This window comes from Thunnus maccoyii, chromosome 20, assembly GCF_910596095.1.
Source record: "Thunnus maccoyii chromosome 20, fThuMac1.1, whole genome shotgun sequence".
NCBI classification, from domain to species: domain Eukaryota; kingdom Metazoa; phylum Chordata; class Actinopteri; order Scombriformes; family Scombridae; genus Thunnus; species Thunnus maccoyii.
The window spans coordinates 5406371-5430129 of record NC_056552.1 but is presented as its reverse complement, the minus strand read 5'-3'; the positions used below and the strand labels follow the sequence as shown (position 1 = coordinate 5430129).

The 23759-nt window shown below is 39.9% G+C and overlaps 1 protein-coding gene across 2 annotated transcripts; it reads right to left on the bottom strand.

Moving 5' to 3' along the window:
• Positions 1 to 1488: 1488 nt before the first annotated feature.
• Positions 1489 to 23369, bottom strand: tbx21 (T-box transcription factor 21). Of its 2 annotated transcripts, XM_042398226.1 has the most exons (7): positions 23278 to 23355; positions 22444 to 23049; positions 10927 to 11081; positions 6854 to 6975; positions 6456 to 6614; positions 5566 to 5627; positions 1489 to 5232 (listed from the first exon to the last, which is right to left on the bottom strand). In XM_042398226.1, exons 2-7 carry the CDS (start codon positions 22989 to 22991, stop codon positions 4419 to 4421), a joined length of 1860 nt encoding a protein of 619 aa, XP_042254160.1. In that variant the 5' UTR covers positions 22992 to 23049; positions 23278 to 23355; the 3' UTR covers positions 1489 to 4418. The 2 variants fall into 2 exon arrangements, with proteins under 2 accessions (XP_042254160.1, XP_042254159.1); XM_042398225.1 differs by having other exon boundaries at positions 22444 to 23369.
• Positions 23370 to 23759: the final 390 nt, after the last annotated feature.

Genomic DNA, 23759 nt, shown 5'->3' with positions numbered 1-23759 from the left:
GCAAGAAAGTGATAAAGCAAATTTCCCAAAATGTCAAACTATTCCTTCAAGATGACTGAATGAAGTTTTTGTTGTCTGGTTGTTCTCATGATAGTAGAGTGATTATTTTCACTATCGATTAATCTGTTGATTTTTTTCTGGCAGATAAAATGGCAGAAAATGATGAAAAATGTCCAATATCCCAATTTCCCAAAGCCCAAGATGCAACCTAAAATGTTTTGTCTGAACCAACAGTCCACAACCTAAAGATATTTAGTTTACTGTCACAGAAGACAAAAGAAACCAGAAAATATTCACATTTAAGAAGCTGGAATGAGAGAATTCGGATATTTTTACTTAAAAAATTACTTAAAATGATTAATTGATTATCAAAATAGTTGGCGGTTAATTTAACAGTTGGCTAATTGACTAATCGTTGCACTATAGTAGAAAAATCAGAGCATATTAAATGTAAAATACTATATAGAGTACTGTTTGTAGACCACTGATGACTTTCTTCAGCTCATTTTAGACATTTCAATCGTATGAAAATGCACAAAACTATAAATAATTTCATTTCTCCTTAAGAAACAACTTAAGTAACCCCTCTCTGCACTGGGTGAGCGCCTGCCTGTCGCCCCCAGTGTTGTCTGAAGCCATTAGCACACCTGGTGAGGAATGAGGAGCAGACCTCTGATGAGCGCTGGCTGCAGCCTCACTCTTCATTTCTGTCACCAGGCTGGAAGCCGGACCTCTGTCAACCAGTGTCAGCACATGATAGGGCCCGAAGACTAGGGGGGAAATTCAGAGTGTCTGTCTGGTCACTTTGTGCTTCCTGTTTATCATGGTCGGAGGGTGACAGTGCCTCGTCCGTTTATCTACAGGTGTATGTGGCCAATCTGAATGACCCACTTTGCTCTGCTCCTACTGTATTTGGGAAAATGTGCAGCACTACTGCTGAATAGATGCAGGATTAGAGAGTCACCATAAGCCTAATGCTGCATAATTTCATTGACGAGTCCCCACGTGCACTGAGCTGATATCTTTTCTCTAATTTAAACAAACAAGATTAAGATGTAGAGTTAAAGTCACAGTGTGAAAATGACTCAGACTGAAAACAAGCTCATAGTAAACATATGGTCACCTAAATAATGCAATGTGTTAAACGTGTTCATGTACAGTTTGTGCTTTAAGCTGTCACACTTCACTCTGCCAATACTGTTTTCCAGTTGTATGTCGTTATCAATGCCCTTATTGATCACAGGCTTTATTCATGTGTGGCGTTTTCACATCGACTGATTGTAGCAGAGGCGCGGGGTTTTTGCTATAATTATTTTTCACTCTATCAAAGCACGTGTGACTTTTTCACGCCTGGTGTCAAGATGTAAAACCTTGATATATTGCTCATCTGTGTCGGTAAATCGTCTTTAAGTTGATGAGAAAAAGAAGACATTGAGGTAACATTTTATTTTACAGGTCCTTTAATATTAATTTCCTGGAAATTTTCAGTGACATAACGGTTAATTTTAAGGACATTTTACAAAAAGGGTGGTGCACATTCGGTACAAATTATAAGAAAAATGGGTTCTTATGTCGTTCTTAATTTGCAAACATTCTTAATAGATTAAATTCTTTAAAATTCTTAGAAACAACTTACTTTTCAGTTGTAGTTTTGTGTGTCAAACAATACATTAACATATTAAGTTGTTTCTTAAAACTGCTATACTGCGTCTATCAATAATTTCAGTAACACTTAACACTTAACCTATTAATTTCCAGTACATCCTTTCAACAATTTACTAAAAGTAGCTGCTGTGTAACTGTTAAATATTAGGATATTTCTTTAACAGGGTTATGTCATCTGGTAGTATATGGGAAATGCACTCATTATAGAGTTTTTAGGAAAGAATCTAATATGCTAACATGTAGTTTGACACACAAAACTACACACTGAAAACTTAAGTATTTTCTGTCAGATAAACTTTTTTTGCAAATTAACAACTACATATGAACTCAAAAGTATTAAATGGGCACTTACCAACTTAACACTTTTTCCCTTTTTTCTAAATTCATACCAAATTGCACCAACTTGCAATATGTAAAATAAATTAACCATTAAATACATGCAAATTACTCATGAAATTTCCAAGAAACTAATATAAAATGATAGGACCTGTAAAATAAAGCAATATAATCAACCGACATTGAGCTAGTTATTTTAATCGGGGGTATTTTCTTATTTTTATGACACAATGATGTGACTACTGCATGTTTATATAACATATTGGTACATTTTTTTCATGAAAATGTACATCTTTTGCTCCACATTCACCTTTAATTAAACAAGCTGTGTGGGTCCATAAACTTAAGAGCATTACACCTGATCTTACATATTTTAATCAGTCTACAGCGCAGATTCAGACCCTCAGTTTGAACAATTAAATACTGAATGTGATTACTTTTTTCCATGTGTTACACCACAGCGAGGGGCAGTTCAAAACGACTTATTTGGAAAGGTTGGTGAAGCAGCGAGTGGTCCGAGCTGTCACTGTCAGACCTTTTCTGTTGCTCTTCCTGAGGTTTCTATCTTTTGTCCCAGTTAAAGGGTTTTTTTTGTGGAGCTTACACTTTTTCCATAAGTAGGGCATGCTCTACAGTTTCTTATGTCTCCTGTGACAAATACTTTTGGGCTATAGAAAGTGAAATTTACTTGCCTTAACACCAAAATACACCCAACTACTAGACAATTCTCTACAGTGCAACCCTGTCTCTTAGAAATTACATTTATATACAACTAAATTGCAACAGCAGATACATGTATGTTTTGCTAGAAAATTAATGCTTCCCTTCAAAATATCTGTTCTTGCAGCACAATATCTGCAAGTACACATTTGTCAATGCAACATGATTTAGTAGTATGTAAACGTAAATTCTAGGAGACAGTATGAACAAGATGGACGCTGCCAACTTAACGGGGACCATCAGCAGCAACCCACTGGGTCGTAAAGTTACAAGATGTCAACACCTACACAAGTCGTTCAACATCTTTAAATGTACACCCTTAAAACAGGAAGACTGCAGTGGTGTATGACAATAATGTGACAGCTGTTGGGGACACTACAATAGTGAAATGACAAGACACTGACTGAAAACCGGAAACAGACATTAGCCGTCTGTGAACACAAGACCAAAACCGGTCACAGCATCGACTGGGCAGGGGTCAAAGGTCATCAACCAGGAGTCAGTGCGCAGCTGGAGGAAGATCAAGTAGGACAAAGATGCCAGAGCGACAGGGGTTACCATCTCTCCTCCTTATACAACTACTTGTTATCACTTGACCGAAATTCCACACTTGGGTCAGGTGATGACAACTAAACCATCTCCATGACAACTGAGCAACTCCATCCACTGAAGAGGACCATGAGATGTGGTTGAAACCTTGTGTTGAGAATTTTTTTTTTTGTCTTCTATAATACCCTCTCTTTAAACATTTGTTGGTTTGTTATGATTAATCCACATTTCATCAAATTAACCATCCGTTAATTCCACAATTGTTCCTTTACACATGTGAGATATGTTGGATTGCGTCCAGCTGTAAGGACTTGCTATTTCTGCTGTGGTTGCTGATTTACTTATCAGCAACCTACACAGAAAAGGTTGTCCTAGCAGGGTTGAAACAGATTAGCGGCCTTACTTCAGAACATGTGCTTGCTAAGCTCTCTTAACACCCTGACATAACTTTACTCAGACACTGTGGCCTCTGCACCGGTAATGCTTCTCTGTCGCCACTAGTGGGAGCTCTCTGGGGCGGATTGAAGAGAAGAGGTGTATGTGTGTGTGTGTGTGTGTGTGTGTGAGAAATATAATTTCCCCTGAGAATCATCAGGGGGAAATGAACGTGAGCATACTGTGAGAGGATGTGTGAATGGTTGAGGGTGAGAAGGAAGAGACAAGACAGAGCAAAAGAGACAGAAAGAGTGTTTGATGCAGAAAGAACAGACAATCCCTGCAGGCATCTGTCAGCAAGCAGATATGCAGATCTTTTTTGTTTTTTTTGAAATATCCAGATGTTTCAAAGGCTTAAGTCACAGGTCTGTATGTCTATTTGGTGTTTATGTGACTCTAGGGCAGCTGTCGCCGGACCAGTCACATCCATTTGGCCTCCTGTTCAACACTAACTTTGACAGTAACCTTGAAACTTCCTTCTGTAATCATTTGACACTTTGACTTTAAAGATAGGCTCCCCACGCTGTGATGTGAAAGTAGATGAGGTTGCACGTTCTGTTATGTGGTTCTGGTAATTGTCTGCAGCACAAAAAAAACAAAAAAACAAAAATTGGGATGATGATCATGACCTGACTGGACAGACTGATGCGTCCACGAGGGAGGTGTGGGAAGACATTGGGAGAGATTGTGGCGGTTGGTGATGTGTGAGGTCTTCAGTGGGTGTAATAGCCATAGTAGTCTGCATCGCTGTTGCTGTCTTTCTCGCAGATGTCTCCACTGCGCGGAGGCGGGGAGTTTTCGGTGCTGGACGTGTATGGTGACACTCTCCTCTTCTTGTTGTCCCCCACGCTTCCGCCTTCAAACAGGCCTGAGTCTGCAGAGTCTGCTGATTTCACAGAAGGCGGTTCGAGCCAGGGCTCCTCTGCCACCACAGCTCCAGTGTCTTTGGGCTTGTCCTGCAGCAGGGGCGGCTGGAGAGACTCTAGAAGCGAAGGAGGATTCAGCCTAGGGTTGCCGGGTGACGTCGAGGATGAAGAAGAGGAGGATAGGGGTCTAAACCAGCCCAGACTAGGGCCGGGTTTACTGGGGTGGCTGAGGTACTGAGGGGTGGGCCGGCTGGTACTCCAGCCCGCCGAGGTGGCCCCTGATACAGACACACTAGTAGATGCAAAAGGATGGTCTGGATAGTAGCTAAGGGCATGGTGAGCGGATGTCTGCAAAGGGAAAGGCTTGTAGAAACCATTTCCCGAGAAGTCCCCTTCATAGGAGGAAGTGAAGTCAAGCCGGTTGGGGGCTACACCCTGCTGAGGAGGCAGGTACCAGCGGCTGTGAGGACCAGGGCTGGAGGATGGGTCTTTGTGTTGCTGGCCCATACCGATGGGCTCCCGGCCGTAGAAGCGGCTCTGGGGCAGGGGGCTCATGTACTGCTCAGAGAGGTAGCCTTGGGGGTAGCAACTCCCTGGCAGCAGCTGCTGGCTCTCTGTAGGGGAGGGGGTGAGGCGATCAGAGTCGGGAGGAGCGTACAGCCTAGGCAGGAGGGGAAGAGAAGAGAGTGTGAGAAGAAGAAGAAAAAAAAGGTGTTATTTCCTGCTGAAACCTCAAACTATCTATCAAACATCTAGCAGCCCCTCACACCCTTTCACTGCTGCATGCTCGAGCTGCGCAGTAATTGCATCTATGCCAATATTGAAAGGGTGATGTGAGCAGCCGGGGGCATTTAAGCACCAGCAGTGATGCAGTCTCACTATTTATGGTTCAAGGTTCAAATGAAGTGATGTGTTCTTTTACCCTCTTTAAAAGGAGATTTACTACTGTATGATTTTCTCTTTATAAAACACAGTTGTTCTCCACATTACTTACGTGTCGTAATTGTCGCGGAAACCTTTAGCGAAGGGGTTATGGTCTATTTTCAGCTGAGTGATCTGTGTGGGGAATAGGAGGAGGGCAATGAGAGAATGCAGGCATAGGAAAAAGAAGGAGTGAGCGGCCACGTAAGAGAAACAAGAGAGCAGAAAGAGTGAGGTCAGAGACTAATAATTAATGAGGATAACATGCAATTTCTTGTTGTTGGAAAGAGTTCATCTTTAGAACCTGAGACTGGGCACTAGTATAAGTACTCACAGCATACACAGTATAGCATACAACACAGTGCGGATCTCATCTTGGCATACAGCAACGCTTAAACAATGTATGTGAACAGCTGTCGAAGATATACTGTTTACAGCACCTACTGGGGAGGGGTGAGCAGCACGCAGGTCAGTCGAGGTGAGGTGACTCTTAGTTGAACTTAGCTACTGTATAATAAGCCATGCTAACGCTTACAGTAAGCTGTAGGAATGTAAATTAGTGTGTATGCATTTTTGATGCATGCATGCATTAACCAAAGCTTCTATCTCAAACATGGCTCTGACATGAATGATTGAACTCTAGACCTCATTAATATGGTGTTATAGAGGTTATAAGAGGTGTCGTTATGGTGTTATGACCCCATTGTGCCAAATCAAGACGGTAAATAAAAGAAAATAAAGTAACAGATGCTAAATCATCACTTGAAAATGTAACAAATTAGTGAAACAGGACTTTAAAACAAAACTTATTTATTTTCAGGCTTTTTCCAAGTCCAACCTTCCAAGAAGTCGGTCACGGTTTCACTCTTGATGCTGTATTTATGCATTTAAAATCTATTTTTCCACATTCAAAACTCATCCCCCTTTTCAGAGAATGCGTTTCATGCACTCGACGTGACTTACATCTGCGTTCTGATAAGCGGTGACAGCGATGAATTGAGTCTCCGGGAAGACGAAGGTCTGAGCTTTGGATGAGAGGAAGGGGTCCTCCGTGCCGTCCTCCTTCACCTCCACGATGTGAAGACGAGGCTGGTACTTATGAAGGGACTGGAGCACGATCATCTGAAGGTGAATTGAAGGTCAGGACATCCGGAAAGACAGGTCGCTTACTGATAATATCAAATATCTGATATAATAATGTGATAATGTGTGTGGTGTTGGGTATTTTTGGAATCAGGGGAGAATAAATCTCTTAGGCACAGGGTTAAGATGATGTTTGGATTTTGTTGTTAAAATAGATAGAGATATTAGAGAAAACAGAGAAAAAACACAAGTAGAAGACAGAGAGCAGGATAAAGTACCTGTGCCACGTTGTTGGTGCTGCCTTTGTTGTTGGTGAGCTTGAGTTTGCTGAACGACACTTCTTGTCTCATCCAGTGAGCTCCGGTGTTGGGAGAGTCGGGGTGCATGTACATCCTGTTCCCTGCAGGTATCAAAGCAAAGTTACACTTATAACCATGACTCCATGACCTTACAATTGATATTTAAAGTGTTAAAACATTTCCTGTCACATCTAAAAAAAACAAACAAACAGTATTGTTGAATTTTGTGGTCATTTAAACGAGCATAAATCTAATCTGTAAATCTGCATGTTTATTAAAATGTCAGAGCTGAATAAAACATCGTACAAGAGTTTAGCAGCATCAACTGATCCTTTGTCATTAATTTAAACATGTAAGTTTTACTAATTTCTAGTTCATTCAACTTAAAACAGCCACTTAAGAGCTGATAAACATGAATTAACTTGAAAGGAGTTGCATGAACGTACGGCTCAACTCGTTAAATTAAGTTTCTCAAGAAACACGATCAGACTTCCCAGCATGCATTGTTTGAGAGCTTTGTTTCTGTAGTTTGAAGACAACATACATGATGGAAACTTGCTGTGTGTCTTTAATACATGTTAAGATAAATCATGGTTGTTTCTTTTCATAGCAATAAAAACAATTTAAACCATGATGGAGGTTTGTATCGAATTCAGTCCCTACCTCCATGAATGGTAAATGTAACTGCATTTATATCGTCCGTTATCGACCATTCAAAGCGCTTTACAATACCTGCCAACATTCACTCATTCATACACTGATGGCAGAGGCTGCCATGCGAGGTGCCAACTTGCTCTTCAGGAGCGATACTTCCTACCCAAAGCGCGCCACAATGTTTCTATGCTCACCCATTCACACACACACAATCACATTCAGGGTTCAGTATCTTGCTTAAGGACACTTCGACATGCGGACTGGAGGAACCACCAACCTTCTGATTGGCGGACAACCCGCTTTACCTCCTGAGTCAAAGCAAAGTCTCTGTTAATAGCATATTGTTGCATATTGGTGGTTTGACTCTGTTACAAATTCTTAATGTTAAAGATTCTTCAGACTTTGAAGATGTAAATAGGAAGCAAATCTGACTGCGACCTGATGTCAGTGTGATTGAACATATCTCAAGTTGACTGAACTTGTTATCTCTGGTTGAGTTTCACAGTTATTTATTAATTTTTTTTATTTTCACACATCAATGAGACGACTTTGACGACATTCTTCATCTTAAATTCATTTCACAATGCAAGTGACTGTATAAATCACTTTCATGTGGTTGATTCAGCTTAATAAGTAGGACGGCGAGAAGCTGTAACATTTTTTCATTACAAAAAAAAACCATACATTTGGTTGATGACTGGCTATTTTCTGCCAACAGAGACAATATTGTTCTCATTCTTTTTACAATTGATGCATTCTTCTTACAGGATATAATCTCAGCACCATGATTTTTCACAGCGTCACCACAACGACCTGGTAACCTTATATGAGCACACCACATAACTGCACTATTAAATCTAATTCAGTAAAGTTGTTTCACCACAGTTTCCACAACTTTAGCACATCAGCAGTCACCTTTCCACAACACCTGGCACATGTGTGACAACACTTTACAGTCTCTCTCATTTAGATAATTGTGGTTTAGTTATCATCAATCACACACACAAAATGTCGTTTTGGTTGGCTTACTTTTGTTAAGTTTTTTTTTTCTTTTTCTTTCTGAGGTGTGAACAGGAAGAAATAATGAATGAATGAATAAAGGAAAGCAGCACAAGGAGTGAGACACATAGATGGAAACAGACGTAAAAAAAGATTTCCATGTTTCTTACGTAGCTGCAAACTGGAAATAAGGATAGAAACGTAATCACAGATCTAATATTTCTGTCCATGAATCTGAACACTGTATAAATAAAGCAGAAATATGAGGCTGAAATGAATACAATATACTCAGGGAGCAGTGTGTGGGAGGCAAATATGGTGCTTGAAGAGAGCTCAAATGTTAAGTAATAAAAAGATACTTCTGGACACTGTGGATTATGGGAAAGTGGTGCCCGACCAGCTCAGACACTTGCTGGAGAAACTGTGATCAATCTGAAGTTGAAGTACTGAAAGTGCTCAATCATGATATTCACAAATATCCCAATTTAGTCTTTCTCAGTGTTTCAGAGTCTCAAAGTTTTTCCAAAAGGCTTCGAGGAAGGTGGTAAAATTGATTTAATCCCACTAGTTTTCGCTATTAAATGTATTACATCATATGGAACCAGAGCGTTTGGAGTTTTTATGAGATGGAGCAAATAACATCTGCCTTAAGGCTGCAATGAGGTTATTAGAGCTGAAACAATTAGTCAGTTAATTGATTGTTTCAATGGTTTTCAAGCAAAAACACCCAAAAGTTCCTGTTATTTAAAATGTGCTGCTTTTCTCAGTTTTATATCATTACATCTTTGAACATCTTTTGGTTTCGGACTGATGACGTTTTGACGTTTTACAGACTGAAAGATTCATCAAAAAAATAAAAAAAAACCCAGTACAATCAATGATGAAAATATTGCAGCCTTAGGATCAAGTTAGTTAAGCAATCTTACACTCTCTTAAACTGTTTACATGAACCACATTTTCTCATAATTTACACTCTTTACTCTCTTCCTGCTTATCTGACACCTACAGGCACACATAATCTCACATTTTTGTGTGTTTTCTGTTTTCTTTGAACTGTATTAGATACTGAAATCAAAATAAGTTAAAACAAGTGCAGGTCTTGTGAATTTGGGAGCCAATAAATATTTTTCTGGCGTATTCCCAAATGAATTAAAGTGAGTGTTTGAGTAAAGCTGAGGATTGGCTGCACACACAGATAAAAGACGTGGACATTAGTGAACAGATATCTACTATAAACTAAATGTGCTGTTTCTCCTAGACATAAACAAGTTCACACACTCTGTCACTAAACTTGAGCTGTGGCTCATACAGCATTGGGGGAATACTTAACCAGAACCTGCAGTATGTAAAGTGAAGCTGCAAAAGCAATATTAAAATGTCCACAAAAACCTCTAGACTCAGACGACTGTGCATTATGATGCACATCTTGGTTTCCCTACTGTGTGAGTGTAGGTTTGCTACGATATTGCTTAAGAAACCACTTCCTCAAGATCTTCCATGTTGCGTGCACTGAAGCTCACCGACTGTCCAGGTTCTCACACATTAGCCATCAGTCTTCGATCATCTGTTCAGTGCTTTTGGAAGCCCCAAGAGGACACATTAGGATATACTTTTTGTTTGTTTTATTCCTGGCTACTGAGGGTAAGTTTAGAAATGTTTAGGAAAAAAATTATAACGTTGGTTCGAAGTAAAACACTTGAGAAACAAACTGAGCAACTCGGTGGCTCCAAATATCAGAGAGAGGTGACTGAAAAACTCAAATTCCAAGTGATGTGATGCTAATAAACTGCAAACTGCATGTTCAGCTTCAAATCAAAGGAATGACAGAGGAAAAAATCTGCTATTGGTGAGTAGGAAACAGTTTTTAGAGCTGCAACAATTAATGTCAGTTACTTGACAAGTCAATTAATCGATCAACATTAAATTAATCTGCAGCTGTTTTGTAATCGATTAATCGTTTTGAGTGATTTTCAAGTAAAAATGCTAAAATTCTCTGGTTCCAGCCTCTTTAATGTGAATATTTTCTGGTTTCTTTAGTCCTCTATGACAGTAAACTGAATATCTTTGTTGTTGTGGACAAAACAAGACATTTGAGGACGTCACCATGAACTTTGGGAGAACGTGATAAACATTTTTCACCATATTCTGCCATTTTACAAACCAAACGACTAATCAATAATAAAAAATAATTGTTAGTTGCAGCCCTATACAAGTCATATTCTAGATATTACCTACTGTATCACTCTTTAGTTGTGTTTTATATTTGGATGATGTTCTCTGATCATGGAAATGTTTCTAATAGCCATAAACACAGCAGCAATAGAAATCAAAATGTCAATCCATTCCTCATTACAGCACATTACTTTGGGTTTTGTTATGTGTTACAGTTTGAAACGTACCTGGCATGTTACCCTCCGCTTTCCCACACTGGACCCACTTGCCGCCCTGGTACCTCCAGTGGTGCTGATCAGCCAAAATCACGTCCACGTAGACGTTATAGTGCGCAGAAGGGTCCAGAACGCTGATGTTGAAGCTCAGAAAGGGGAACATCCTCCTGGATAAGTTAAAAAGCATTTAACCATTATTCATTATCCTTTTGTACACACATATCTGCATATTTTGGAACTGCAAAGACAAACATCACTGTAAAGCTGAAATTTACATTAAATTTAGATACCTTGATGTTTCAACAAAAAAACGTTAGCGTTAATTTTTGTGTTACCTCAAAAAAATTTCATGTAAGTTGTTGCTAAAAAGATGAAGAACAAATGTAGACACCATTTTCTTTCACAGTTGGACAAGTGCCAGCAGAAAAACAAGTATTTTGTATTTTAGGGGATATAAAATATAGGTACAAGTGAGATTGTGCAGCATTTTACCAGCATAAAGTATTATTAATGACCACAGCCCTTCCCCCAACCAGCTATATCTTTCTAAGCAAACTAATTTTTTTCCAAAACATCAGTGAAAAGTAACTTATACATGAAAGTAAATGCAAAAAGAACAAATAGATGTGACTTCAGATGTATAAGAAGTGCTCTTTAAGGACAGCAATGTAAGTAAAGCAGGGAGGTGACCCTGTTTGTCTTTGCTTCACTAGCTAAAGAATCAGAGTAGTGAGTAATAGACGTGAGGTGGAGGGGATGGCTGACAGAGGGGGCGAGTGAAGGTGAATTTTTAATGTTGCTGTTAATAAAAGATGCCTCTAAAGCTGCTCCTGTTTGCCGGGGCTTTGCATCTTGAACTTATTTTGATCACGGAGGGCTTCAGTGAGACGAGGTAACTGGGAGGTCATGGTGTCCCTGGGCACCATGGCCCAGGGAAGGAGAAGGAGAGGCTGGGTTAAACCAAGAGCAAAACTCTCTCTCTCTCTCTCTCTCTCACACACACATAATACAGACACGCACCAAATACACAAAACCACAATGGACACACACTTCTGGCATTTTACAGTGGCTCACTCATGTCTACGCTTGACATTCAATCTACAGAGAAACATTCAAACTGCCTCAGCATTACTAACCATGTTGACTAGTTCCCATTTTACATTATACAGAATAAATGAGCAGTAAATACCTTCTCTGGGTCAGCCAGTCACATAATTGCCACCTTGTTTTGACTGTTTTTCATCCCATAAAAGATGTAAGACATTACTGAGTTGCATCATCTTTCCAAGTTAAGGCAATAGTTTAACATTTTGGAAGCAAGAAAGCGGATATACTTATTAATTTATACTTATGAGTTAGAGAAGAATGATGCCACTTTCACTTTTGTAGGTTAAATATGAAGCTACAGCCAGCAGCCGGTTAGCTTAGCTTAGCATAAAGACTGGAAGCTGGGGGAAACAGCTGGCCTGGCTCTGTCCCATAGTAAAAAATCCACCTACCAGCACCTCTAAAGCTCACTAATGAACACATTATATCTTGTTTGTTTAACCCATACAAAAACTGAAGTGTAAAAATGACAGCAAAGTTAGGCTATGTGTTCAGAAAGAGCCAGGCTAGCTGTTACTTCCTGTTTCTAGCCTTTATGCCAAGCTAAGTAGGAGGCAATAGCTAGATTGACTCATCAAGAAACAGTTTGACACATACATAACCTCCCATAAAACCATGAATTGTCCTTTTTACACTTTGGTTGTTGTATGGATTAAACAAATGAGACATAATGTGTTAATTAGCTTTAGAGGTTTTGATTGGTGGATTTTATTGTCTTAGGACAGAGCCAGGCTAGCTGTTTCCACCTGCTTCCAGTCTTCATGCTAAGCTAAGCTAAGCTAAGTGGCTGCTGGCTGTAATTTCATATTTAACAGACAGACATGAGAGTGGTATCCATCTTCTCATCTAACTCTTGTAAAAATAAGCACATTCTCTTTATGTTGGACTGTTTGTTTAAATGTAAACAGTCCACAGTATCTGAACAGCAAATAATGATCCACTGAATGAGGACTGAGGCAGTCGTTGCTTGTATGTGGATCTGTGCTGCACTCTGGGTCTATATAAGGTCACGAGAGTGTAGTTGGTGTTAATAAATCAGGGCAACATGTTTGACATTTTGCCCAGCTGCTTTTTTTCACTGGCGAACAGCACCTGAGGCTATGGAGCATCTGTAATGAGTGATAGGCAACCGGCACCACCCTCCATCCATCCATCCATCCCATTGCTGTGTTCAATCTGAAGAGTTTTAATTTTAAACTACTCATCCTGCCTGTAGTACATTTTGAATCCAAGCTGGATTAAAGTGTGTTGCTAGATTGTAAAATCAGAATGAGGGATTTGCTTAGAAACGCTCTGTTTCAGCGTAAATCAGTTGAAAGACTTTGTTAGTATTAGTAAGTGTTCTCCAGTCCTTTCAAGAGTCATTACAGATATAACTATGTTCTATCAGGCATGACTTAAATTAGTCATTGTAAAAGTGCAACAACTGGTCATGAAAAAAAGGAAAAACACCTTCCCTTACAGAAACACCTTCGCTCTTTTCTAAAACATTTTGGTGTGGGTGGAACAAATAGATAAGATCTTCTCTATTTCATCATCGCTCTCAATACGCTAATGCTGTTCTCTTGATCATAAACAAGGGTTAAACATATGATGATAATTCAGCTTGTTAGACATAGAGCATGTCAAGAAAAGATAACCCTACATGTTGGCAGTGCTGTCTAGATAAACTACAAAAACTGTTAACTCGTCTGTATGGAAATTCATCTCATTTAGATTCAGTGTGTCCTCCTCCCTGGAGCGTTTTGGTCATTTAGTGGTGTAAAAACAAGTGAGGTGTGTAAAGAGAGAAAGTGTTTGAGGCTACTGTTAGCAGGCTAGTAAGGCACCTGGAGGGTATGTCCGTGTTGATGAGATATTTTGTGTATGTGTCGCCTGAAACTGTGCGCATGCTTGTGTCTATACAACAAAAGTACCAATTTAAAGACACAATTAATCCTCGAAGTTGGATGTCATAAGTTTGTTACAAGCTGTCATATTGGAATAGTTTATTCTTTATTTCTATAAGATATTGGTACTTGATACTGATCGAAATCTTTCAGTAGCAAAGTATCAAAAGCTAGCATCAAATACTTGCTCAAATTCATACTATTTCTTTAATCTAGTTTCTGATTTTAATCATAATTTTGCTGATAGCTTGACTAGTTAAAAAGACTAGGAAATGTTCTTGTCAGACAACGTTTGAAATTTGAAGACTTAAGCTCTAAATGAAAAAAAGAGTTTTGTAGAAAAAGCTTTTAAAATTCCTGAAATCAAAAAGTTTCATGTTGGTGTTGGAGCCAGTACAAAAATTTTAAACAATATTACACTTCTCATATACATATACTCATATTGTATATAGACTGTGTTACTACATACTAATAGTTTAAAGGAAAAATAACATGCTTTTTGAGATTTTCTGTCATTTATATATTGTTATAATGTTGGATGTCTATAGGTCCAAAATCTGGAGTGAACGTATGTAAAAATGCTGCCTTAAAGTCAAAAGCCAGGGCTTCATCCCCCTTGGACACTCTGTTTGCAATGTTACTGTTACTTCCCCATCAAAATGACATCAGATTGTTCGTACATGCTCCGTATTACATGACGTTTGCTCACATATTTTGTATCTGATATCAGCTGGAATGCGTGGATGTATCTGAGAGGTTTATATTTTGATTAAAGAACACACAAAAAGAAGCAAAATCCCACTACTACTGTTTGTTTACATAGCCTCCAGGGGCTCGAGGAAGTCTGCTGAGAGGCAGCTAACCAATCAGAACAGAGTGGAACAGGGTCTTAAAGAGACAGGAGCTCAAACGGCCTGTTTCAGACAGAGGCTGAACTGAGGGGCTGAATAAAACGGTCAGTATATGATAAATAAGGAGTTTTGTTGAACTGTAATTCATGCAAAGATATTCCAGTAGAGCCCCAGAATATAAATACAGACCTGGAAATGGTCATGATATGTCCTCTTTAAAAAATCTTTACCCTCCTTGATTGACTGGTTGAATAAATTTGATTTCAAATGTCAACAAATGCTTGCATTTGCATTCTTTGAAAATATATTACGCATGATCAAATATACTCTTTATGCTTGTGGACTGAGCACACACACTCTTCTTACCCTCCAGTGGTAAGACAAAACCCTGCCTTGATAGGTCCCAGTTGGGTCTTTTTGGCTACATGGCGAGTCCAGTTTAACAATCAATCATAGTTCTTGGTGAAACATGATCGTGGCAGCGGCTCTTTAGTGGCTTGCAAAGAACAGGTGAGAGGGCTCTTCTTCCATTGGTGTTTTAATACAAGTGAAAACAGAAAGAGGCTGTTCTGCAAATGAAAATGAATCCACCTACACTTGACGAGAGTAATCTAGAAAGTTGATGAGTAGTTATCGTTTTTGCTCCACTGATATTGTCGATTCACTTATACTACAGCCTTTTATGGGAAATCAGAACTTGCCGGGGGGGAGGGGAAGGGGGGGGGCGAAACCATAGAAAACACAACACAGAGTGGTATTTGCATGCGAGGGCGGTAACTATAGAGTTCACCAGGAGAAGCTGAAAAACACAAAACACATCAGACAACATCAAGTTAGCGTGCAGTTATTGTGTGTGCGGTGGCGGTGTGGTAAGGAAAGGGTACAGTAGCTGCTTTCTGACTACAGTTTGACGCATGCAGCATTTTATTTCTATGAGGCTGTTACAACCACAAGAAAAACAGCTCAATCTTCTTTTGCTGTATTTTTCTATTGTTTTAGCAAATTCTTTAGCAGCAGGCTGATATACAAATACATGGACTTGCTTGGGCACCAGTTGGAATCAAACCTGCAACTCTACAGCTATCAGACAGACCAACTTGCCAGTGCTCCACTCTGATTCACCAGAAACATGATAGTAATGACAAACGGCTGGCAGTCTCTGATCCAGGTGTATACGCACATGAATACTCATAACTGTAGTCCTTTTTCAGACTAAATACCATAGAAACAGACGAGTGTGGTGTACCAGCCAGTAATACAGAGACAGTGCCAGTGGTGGTGACATTTAAAAAAATCAAAATAAACTGTGTGGATGTTGCAGAGAGAGGAGGGGGGTTGTGTAGACATAGGGCGCGGGAGGGGAAACCGCGGGGGGGAAACAGAGGTTAGAGAAAGGGAAAAGGAAAGAGCAGAGGGTGGAGTGTAGGGAGGGAGGGGTGGAGGGGTTGTCCTGGGGATGCAAGGCAGAAGCTTGAGAGGAGAGGAACTGGTTATTCACCAGGGAGAGGACTTTTCTACATGAGCGCACCCGCTGATTCATCTGGACAGGAGTTCAGGTCCAGTTTTTGTCACCGTGCGTACGCTTGATCATCTGTGACGAAAACATGCCAGTCTACAGCTGCTGCCGGACACAAGCACTCTTTAACATGGACAATCCCTGCTCCTGTATTGACTCACTGCAGAGGAATTGTACGGTGGCCCTGAGAGCTCAACAAATAACAAACAAATAGAGAAAAGCAAATTCATCAGTTTGACAACACATGCACCGCAGAAGTGTCTCCAGAGGATGCTTAAAAATTATCATCACATCTTGACGTGCGATCACAACGTCAAAATAAACCAATAACACTTGCATCTTAGCTCATGTTCCAAAACCACTGACAGACAGTTAACCTCAATAACGTCATGAGACACAAACTGTGGCGACAACAAGCGTGTCCAGACGTGTTCGTCGCTTTTAAAGGTGCAGTGTGGAGAATTTAGCAGCATCTAGTGGAACAGACTTGGCAGAAATGGAATATAATATTCATAAGTGTGTTTTAATTAGTGTACAATCACCTGAGAATAAGAATCGTTGTGTTTTTGTTACCTTAGAACGAGGCCTTTATATCTACACAGGGAGCAGGTCCTCTTCCACGCAGCCAGCCATGTTTCTACAGTTGCCCAGAAGGGACAAACCAAACACTGGCTCTACAGAGGGCCTTTCATGGTTTTTGCGAGTTTTACGGCCACTGTAGGTTCTCCTACACGTGGAAAGGGAGGGGGAGGGGTATTCAGTTGGTTGCAATCTGCAAACTCGCTGCTAGATACCACTAAATCCTACACACTGCACCTTTAAAGTGTCAGCTGGAAAGACTTACGTTGTGTTATCTGTATATGCAACATGTTTTTTTGTAAATGCTGCACATGTGCTGCAACATTGATGAAGACGTGTTTTGTTTATTTGCATGTCTTGGAGGACACTGTAGGACTCATGGACTAGAGATGTCGAAATTTCTTTTTTGTAGTGCAGAATGTCATCTGATACCATTGCACCATGGGATTGATTCCATGCTTCATGCCTTATGTAGAGCCAGGCTGGCTGTATTTTTATTAATGACAACAAATCCAAATGAAAAAAAACCCGAAACCAACAACGTGTTAGTCCGTCTCTTTATATTTTCCAACTTCCCTACTCAACCTCATGCCGGTTGGTTCCTACTGAAGACATTTTTAAAAATGGCGCACAAATATATAAATAAATGTTTGAAAATGCTCAGTTATCTCATAAAACAGTCGGATTCTATAGATTTGTAGCAAACATTACTCAAACCAGAGGAAAAGGTGCATTTGTTGGGGACTATTTTCAGCAGCAGATTAACCCATATTTGGTGCTGTAGTGAGTATTTCTGGCAGCATGACAGTGTGTGTGGGATTGATTTAAAATTAAACTTCAGTGTCTGTGTTCATGGTAATGAAGGAACATTGCACCCAGTGCAACGGTGTGGCTCACTGATGTGTTTTTAATAGTTTTTGGACAAAATGAAGCTTGAAGACACATCAGGCTTTGGATACACAGACATTATTTCTTAGTGAGATCAATTCATTGTTAGTTTTGGTCTTTTCATGGGACTTCTTGACACTAAAAACTTGCAGGCAAGAAGAAAGCCTTCATAGTTTGCATCTAATGAATCAAACACAAATCAGCAGCACGTTTTTCACTCAGCCTCAGAGTTTTTTATTAACCCTATTGGAAACCAAATATAGAGAAACACCAGTGAAAAATAACCCCTTGAGGGCAGCAGGGTCTGGCCTGTGGCTCGAAAACGTGGTGGACTTCACCGCTCATTTATTAGAACAAGTTATTTGCACGATAAGAGGAAGCTCTTGTTTAGCTATCTGAAAATATTGGTACTAGATGTTTCTGCGAAAAGCTGCATATGCACACATAAACAGCTGAACAGGAAGCGACGAGTCATACTGTCAAAACCTTGAAATAGTCCCACTTCTGCTTTCAGATAGAGACACACACACACACACAGAAAGATAATTAATATACAGCACTTCCAAATATTCCTAAAAACGGCACCTTACAGCGTGTGTGATGATGATTTTTTTTCCACTGACATGATCATTAACATATTTAACATTACTGTTTTATTGAGTATTAAAATGTCTGAAGCCAGGCACAGTAGAAAAGACGCCCACTCTAATTTCCTTGGTAATGTGAAGCGATCATTTCCAAAATATGACATATCTACTTTGGAAAGAAACTTGATTCTTCATCGCTATACATGAACGTTGAGCATTTTTCACTTTGTATGACTTACCTGAGCAGCTGCACGCCATTTAAAAAATACTATATCTTTTTTAAATGATGCACTGATCGTGATTTCATAGAGTAGATGTTGTAATACATGTTTTGTAAGAAAAAAAGTCACTTTCTACAAATCTGGGGATGTAAAAATGCTCATATATGCTAATAATTGTGCAGTTCTGCTTTTCTGCGATTGCTTCACTCGTAGCATTAGCATGTAATAAGTACCTACTCTTCTTAGGAAGCCAAAAAAAAAATGTTTTAAAAAAAATCAAAGGATAATTTCCTCTGTGAAAAACTACCACCAGACATCAGACTGCTACATGTCATGATGTGGACTCAGTGGAGCAGAGAGAGCAGATGAGCATGGTTCCTCTGAGTCTGATGTTTAACTCTGCATTATTTCCCTGAAAGGTGTTTGTGTGGTAAGAACTTAATCAGTCCTATCTCCTTCCTCGAACATATATGGTCAGCGAGAATCACACGCACAACCACATTCCCATGACTTGTGAAATATTAAGTGTGTGGCACTTTTCTGGCCAAATAAAAGAAAAAGTATATGCTTCTTGGAAACCACGGCAGGGAAAAGTACATCCTCTTGACTCATATCTCAACTAAGACCATGCCAGGTGTGTAGGATCTGTACTTTGGTGAAACAAATGAATGAAGGAAAAAGCTTCACTTTCTCTTTTCAACTTTACTCACTTGATTCTTTTTTTTACTATATCAGAAAATCCCATTAATTTTGCAGCTGAAAGGCCTCTCTCTGCTTCTCTTCTTCTTTCATTTGTTTGAGCTCTAGACAACAATAACCGCGCTGTGTTTTTATTTACCTCCACATCCTGCTGCGCGCTGTCTCGATGAACTTTGCCTTCATACGCGAGTCAAACGTAGGCCGAGAGGACTCTGAAATGGCATCGACTATAGTGTTGGTGATCTGAATTTAGCTCATGAGAGGTGGAGATGAATTCGCCCCCCTCACCCCCCACACCACCACCACCACCACCACCACCCTGCGCGCCTTTCCCTTTGCTACAGGCCATGAAAATGTCTCTAGATTTCAAAGCCCCAGGTGTGGTACATGAGCAAAACTTCTGAGAGATCTGTCAGGCTGTACACCCGGCGTCTACCAGCTACAGAGTGCAGGCTGAAGAAAGCAGCAGAAAAAAAAAAAAAAAAAAAAAAAAAAAAGAGAATCTAGTCTTTTACTTCCTGAACTTCAAAGCCGCCTCACCCCTCTCAGCATGGCCATCTAAAGCCTTGGTGGTGTTTGACCCTTCTCTCTACTTTTCTCTAGAGTTTCTTTCACTCTTTCTTCTAGATGCCGGGGTTTTGATTAACATTGCAGACCCTCAGACTTCGCTCATGAAATCACTGCAAAATTATTGTGGGAGCCCAAACCCAAGATGAAAATTTAAGAAGGACAGTGCCTCTGATATTGAAAAACCATCCGTATCCTCTTCTTAACTCCTCCAAAAATCTGTCAGGAGTTTTTGTTTTGTTTTTTTAGTATTAATATATGTTTATTATCACTATTATTTGTTATCTGGCACCTTCATCGCTTGGTGCGTTGGGTGCTTGCAGATGCACATGTCGGGGGGGGGAGATAAGATAAAAGGCATATTCTTTGGCAGGATTTGAAATTTTGCTAATATGAGGTTTGTGGTTTTTGCATAACATGAAAATTTTCTTTTTGTCAGAAGTGGAAGGAAAACACCTCCGCGCCCATGTTATTGCGGGTAGAACTGACACTTTTGTGTAGAAAAGGGAACAAATGTGTGTGTTTGTATGTTTCCCTACAGTCTTTGCTCTGAGGATATGTTGAAATGAGGGGATCTAAAATGAAAACTGTATCGAGTATTTTAATTACATGAGCTGACACGGACACAGTCTAGACACCAGTCTGCCAGGTTACACACACACACACACACACACACACACACACACACACTGAGAAAAATAATAAGTGAATTAAATACAAATTTACACCATAAACACCTGAAACTATCTATATCTGCTTTCGCCAACACCTGACTCCTAAAATGATTCCTATTACTCATAAAATCTGCACACACTCTAAAGTTTGTAACAGGTTTAAACATATGCAACAACGGAAATGTATTGAACTAATATAGAAACTAAGTTTCTTACATATGCAGGGTATTTTTTTTTTTATTTTTGCACAAGTCTAATTGGAAATTTTTTTTAAAAAAAAGTCAGAAATCTTCTCAAGAATCTACTTCAAAGTAGTTCTGGCTTTCAAAAATGAATTTTTAACTGCACTGGAAATAGCTCTGACAGCAGGTGTACCTACAGCAGTCAACCAGAGAGTAAAGAAGCCATGAAGGTCAAAGGGGAATATTTCGCAGGACTTGTAACACGCAGCTTACAAATTGAAATTCATATTCCAAAACTGTTAATCTGTTAATTCCAAAACACACAAAAATGTGTCAAAACAACAAAGAAAATGTCACCAGGAAATCATTATGAGCTTATTTTTGAATTATAATATTTACTCAAGTCGATTTCATAAAAAAAAATGGGGCTTCAGCTGACAAGCCGAGTAAAATCATTGGGAAATATCAGTGTCCTATTATATGACAGCGCACTTGTTTTCTGTGCACAGATCCGAGCCATGAGAAACTTATGGCCTGAAACCTTCTGTCAAACACAAGTGTCGCATATTTAATCCTCATCGACGTGGCTGCATCTTAATGCTCGGTGACCCATCAGCAGAGCCCCGGCAGCGCCGTCTCTTCCCCCCCATTTCTAAGCTCAAGGAGTTCTGTGCTGTGCAGAAACCTGCCCCAACAAAAATGCTTTTTTAAAAAAAAGATGTGTTTTACTCTCAATTTCAGTATCGCCGTTTCTAAATCCGCCTACACGCTGAGGTTGAATTATCGAAAAAGTTTATGTCTCACTTCATCACCTCTGCTTTTATATGTCATCCTCTCAGTGTGATAGATAACTTGATCTGTCACTGATTTGATCTTGTCGAACAAAAGAACACCAGTGTTATAATTACAGGAGGGGAGAGTGTGTGTTTTCCAAATTAATGACGACAAAAGATTCATTTTGAAGTGCGTCCAGTGACTGAGGAAAGTAGTGATAATGTGAACTTTTTTCCAATTACAAAAGGGGTCAAACTTAATTGATTTGCCCGCTTGTTGGCGTTAAATGCCTGCTGTGTTAAAGTGAAGGGGCCCCAGTGCCTCTTGAGGTCAAGCAGAGGTGTCAAAATGTTTTCCAGCAACTGATGTTGGCTCCACTTCATCATTTCTTTGGCTGCTGAACAACTGTTGCCCTGAGCAAATTTTAGATTTGGTGCAATTTGTCAAGAAGGAAAGTTGAGAGCAAATTCTGTACGCCAATTAAAACTGCAGATTATATTGTTTATCCTTGAAATAATTTACTGTATCCTGTATATTTTCTTGTCAATTTAATTTCTATTAACTGGTGATACCGCTCACCAATTTATGCGCAAAATAAAAAACAGTAAAAGTGGGAAATCTATTATGCATTTAGTCCAGATGTCATTCTCATCGTCCTAAAATAAAAAGTCGCTAACACCTTCATCACCTGACCACTGATGCGAAGTCAAACAAGAGCTTTGAGTAAACTATAACCTCCAATTGGCGATCAGAGCACAACAAGGCCGTAAAATGTTATTTAATTGTCAGGAAAACTGTTCTTTAACTGGAATTGTGGCACAATTCTGTCATGTAGTTTGAGTAAAGCAGAAAGTGAGTAAAAACTACGAGCTAAAGGGACCCGCGGTTTAACCCACCTCTATTCTTTCTGAACATAAAAGTGATATTCAATCAATATCTTTTTTATCGGCGTGGGATGATAAGAGGGGGATGTAATGTTTGTGTGTCAGACTTACCTCCCCTGTTTGGTTATGATCATCTCGGTTTGGAACTTGTGGAACTTGGCCCACAGCGGGTAGTTATTGAGCAGAGCCTGAGTCTTCCCGCACACCTGTAGCCCAGGTAAAGGGTAGAGAGGCGGGCGCTGGTAACCGTGCTGAAAGCTCGCAGGGTAATTCTCCGGAGAAGGAGAATATACGTCTTTAGCGCCCGTGGGAAAGCCGTCTCCCGCCGTAGGGATGTAACCCTGCCCGGCCCCACTTCTCGGCGGCGACCTCACGCCGCCGTACGGACAGCTGCTGAGGGTCTGTGCGTAAAACCTGCCGGGCTGCGCTCCGTACCCTCCGACCGTCTGCTCCGAGTGGTACGGCAGAGCCAGAGCGTCCTGCCCGCTTTGAACTGAGTCCGTGTAGTAAAACCTCGCGTCCTGAATCCCCATTTTAAACTCGGCGAGCTCCTTGCTGCCGCGGTGGAGGTGACTAGTGATGTCGGTGCTCTTAGCGAAAGTTTGCGTTTCAGTCCCATTCAACATGCTGAGGTAGAGGTTGCCACCTATGCCGCCCATTTGCAGCCCCGCTCCCGGTCTGTGCGTAATGTCATAAGTCCCCCGCTCTCACGTCCAACTGAATAACAGCATGTACAAAGAAAAAAGAAAAAAAAATATCACAAAAAACAGCACAGTCTGGACTTTATCCTCACCTATGACTTTAATGCTTTAGTCTCTCGCTGCGCACTGACATAACATCAACTTTGAATGTCTCGTCTTCAAAGCCTTTAAATCAAAAATATAAACATATCCTCCCTCACACTCTCTCATTAGACTATTCACCTAAACTTTTTTTTTTTATTACCCGAGTGGGTTGATTGTCTTGTCTTTTTTTTTTGACGTGTGGAGTCGCTACCAGTGACTCGAACACATGCTCAGTTTTCTAACCTATGATATATACATTTAGCGAGTTTGGAGGTGTGTCTGATGAAGAGGGAGGACGTGATAGGCTCCAGATTTGAAGGAGACATCCCCCTTCTCACTGAGTAGCTCAACACAAATCACACGCACCAAAAAAAGGAATGTGGTAATTGCTTTTAAAGGATATTTAAAAATATCGATTATATTTTTTTTTCTTTTTTTTAAAAACGACTCCAGAAGAAATGAAAATCAGTAAAAAATAAGTGTAATAAATTGACAAATAAATAGTATAAAGGTCCCTGTTGGAAATATCTGTGTGCATTTTCGTTTAGTAATCTGCACATTATGTATAATTAATGCAATTATATGATGCAGAGTTAGTAAAGTGATCTGCGAGGGGCTGAAATGAAACTAATTAATTAGGCG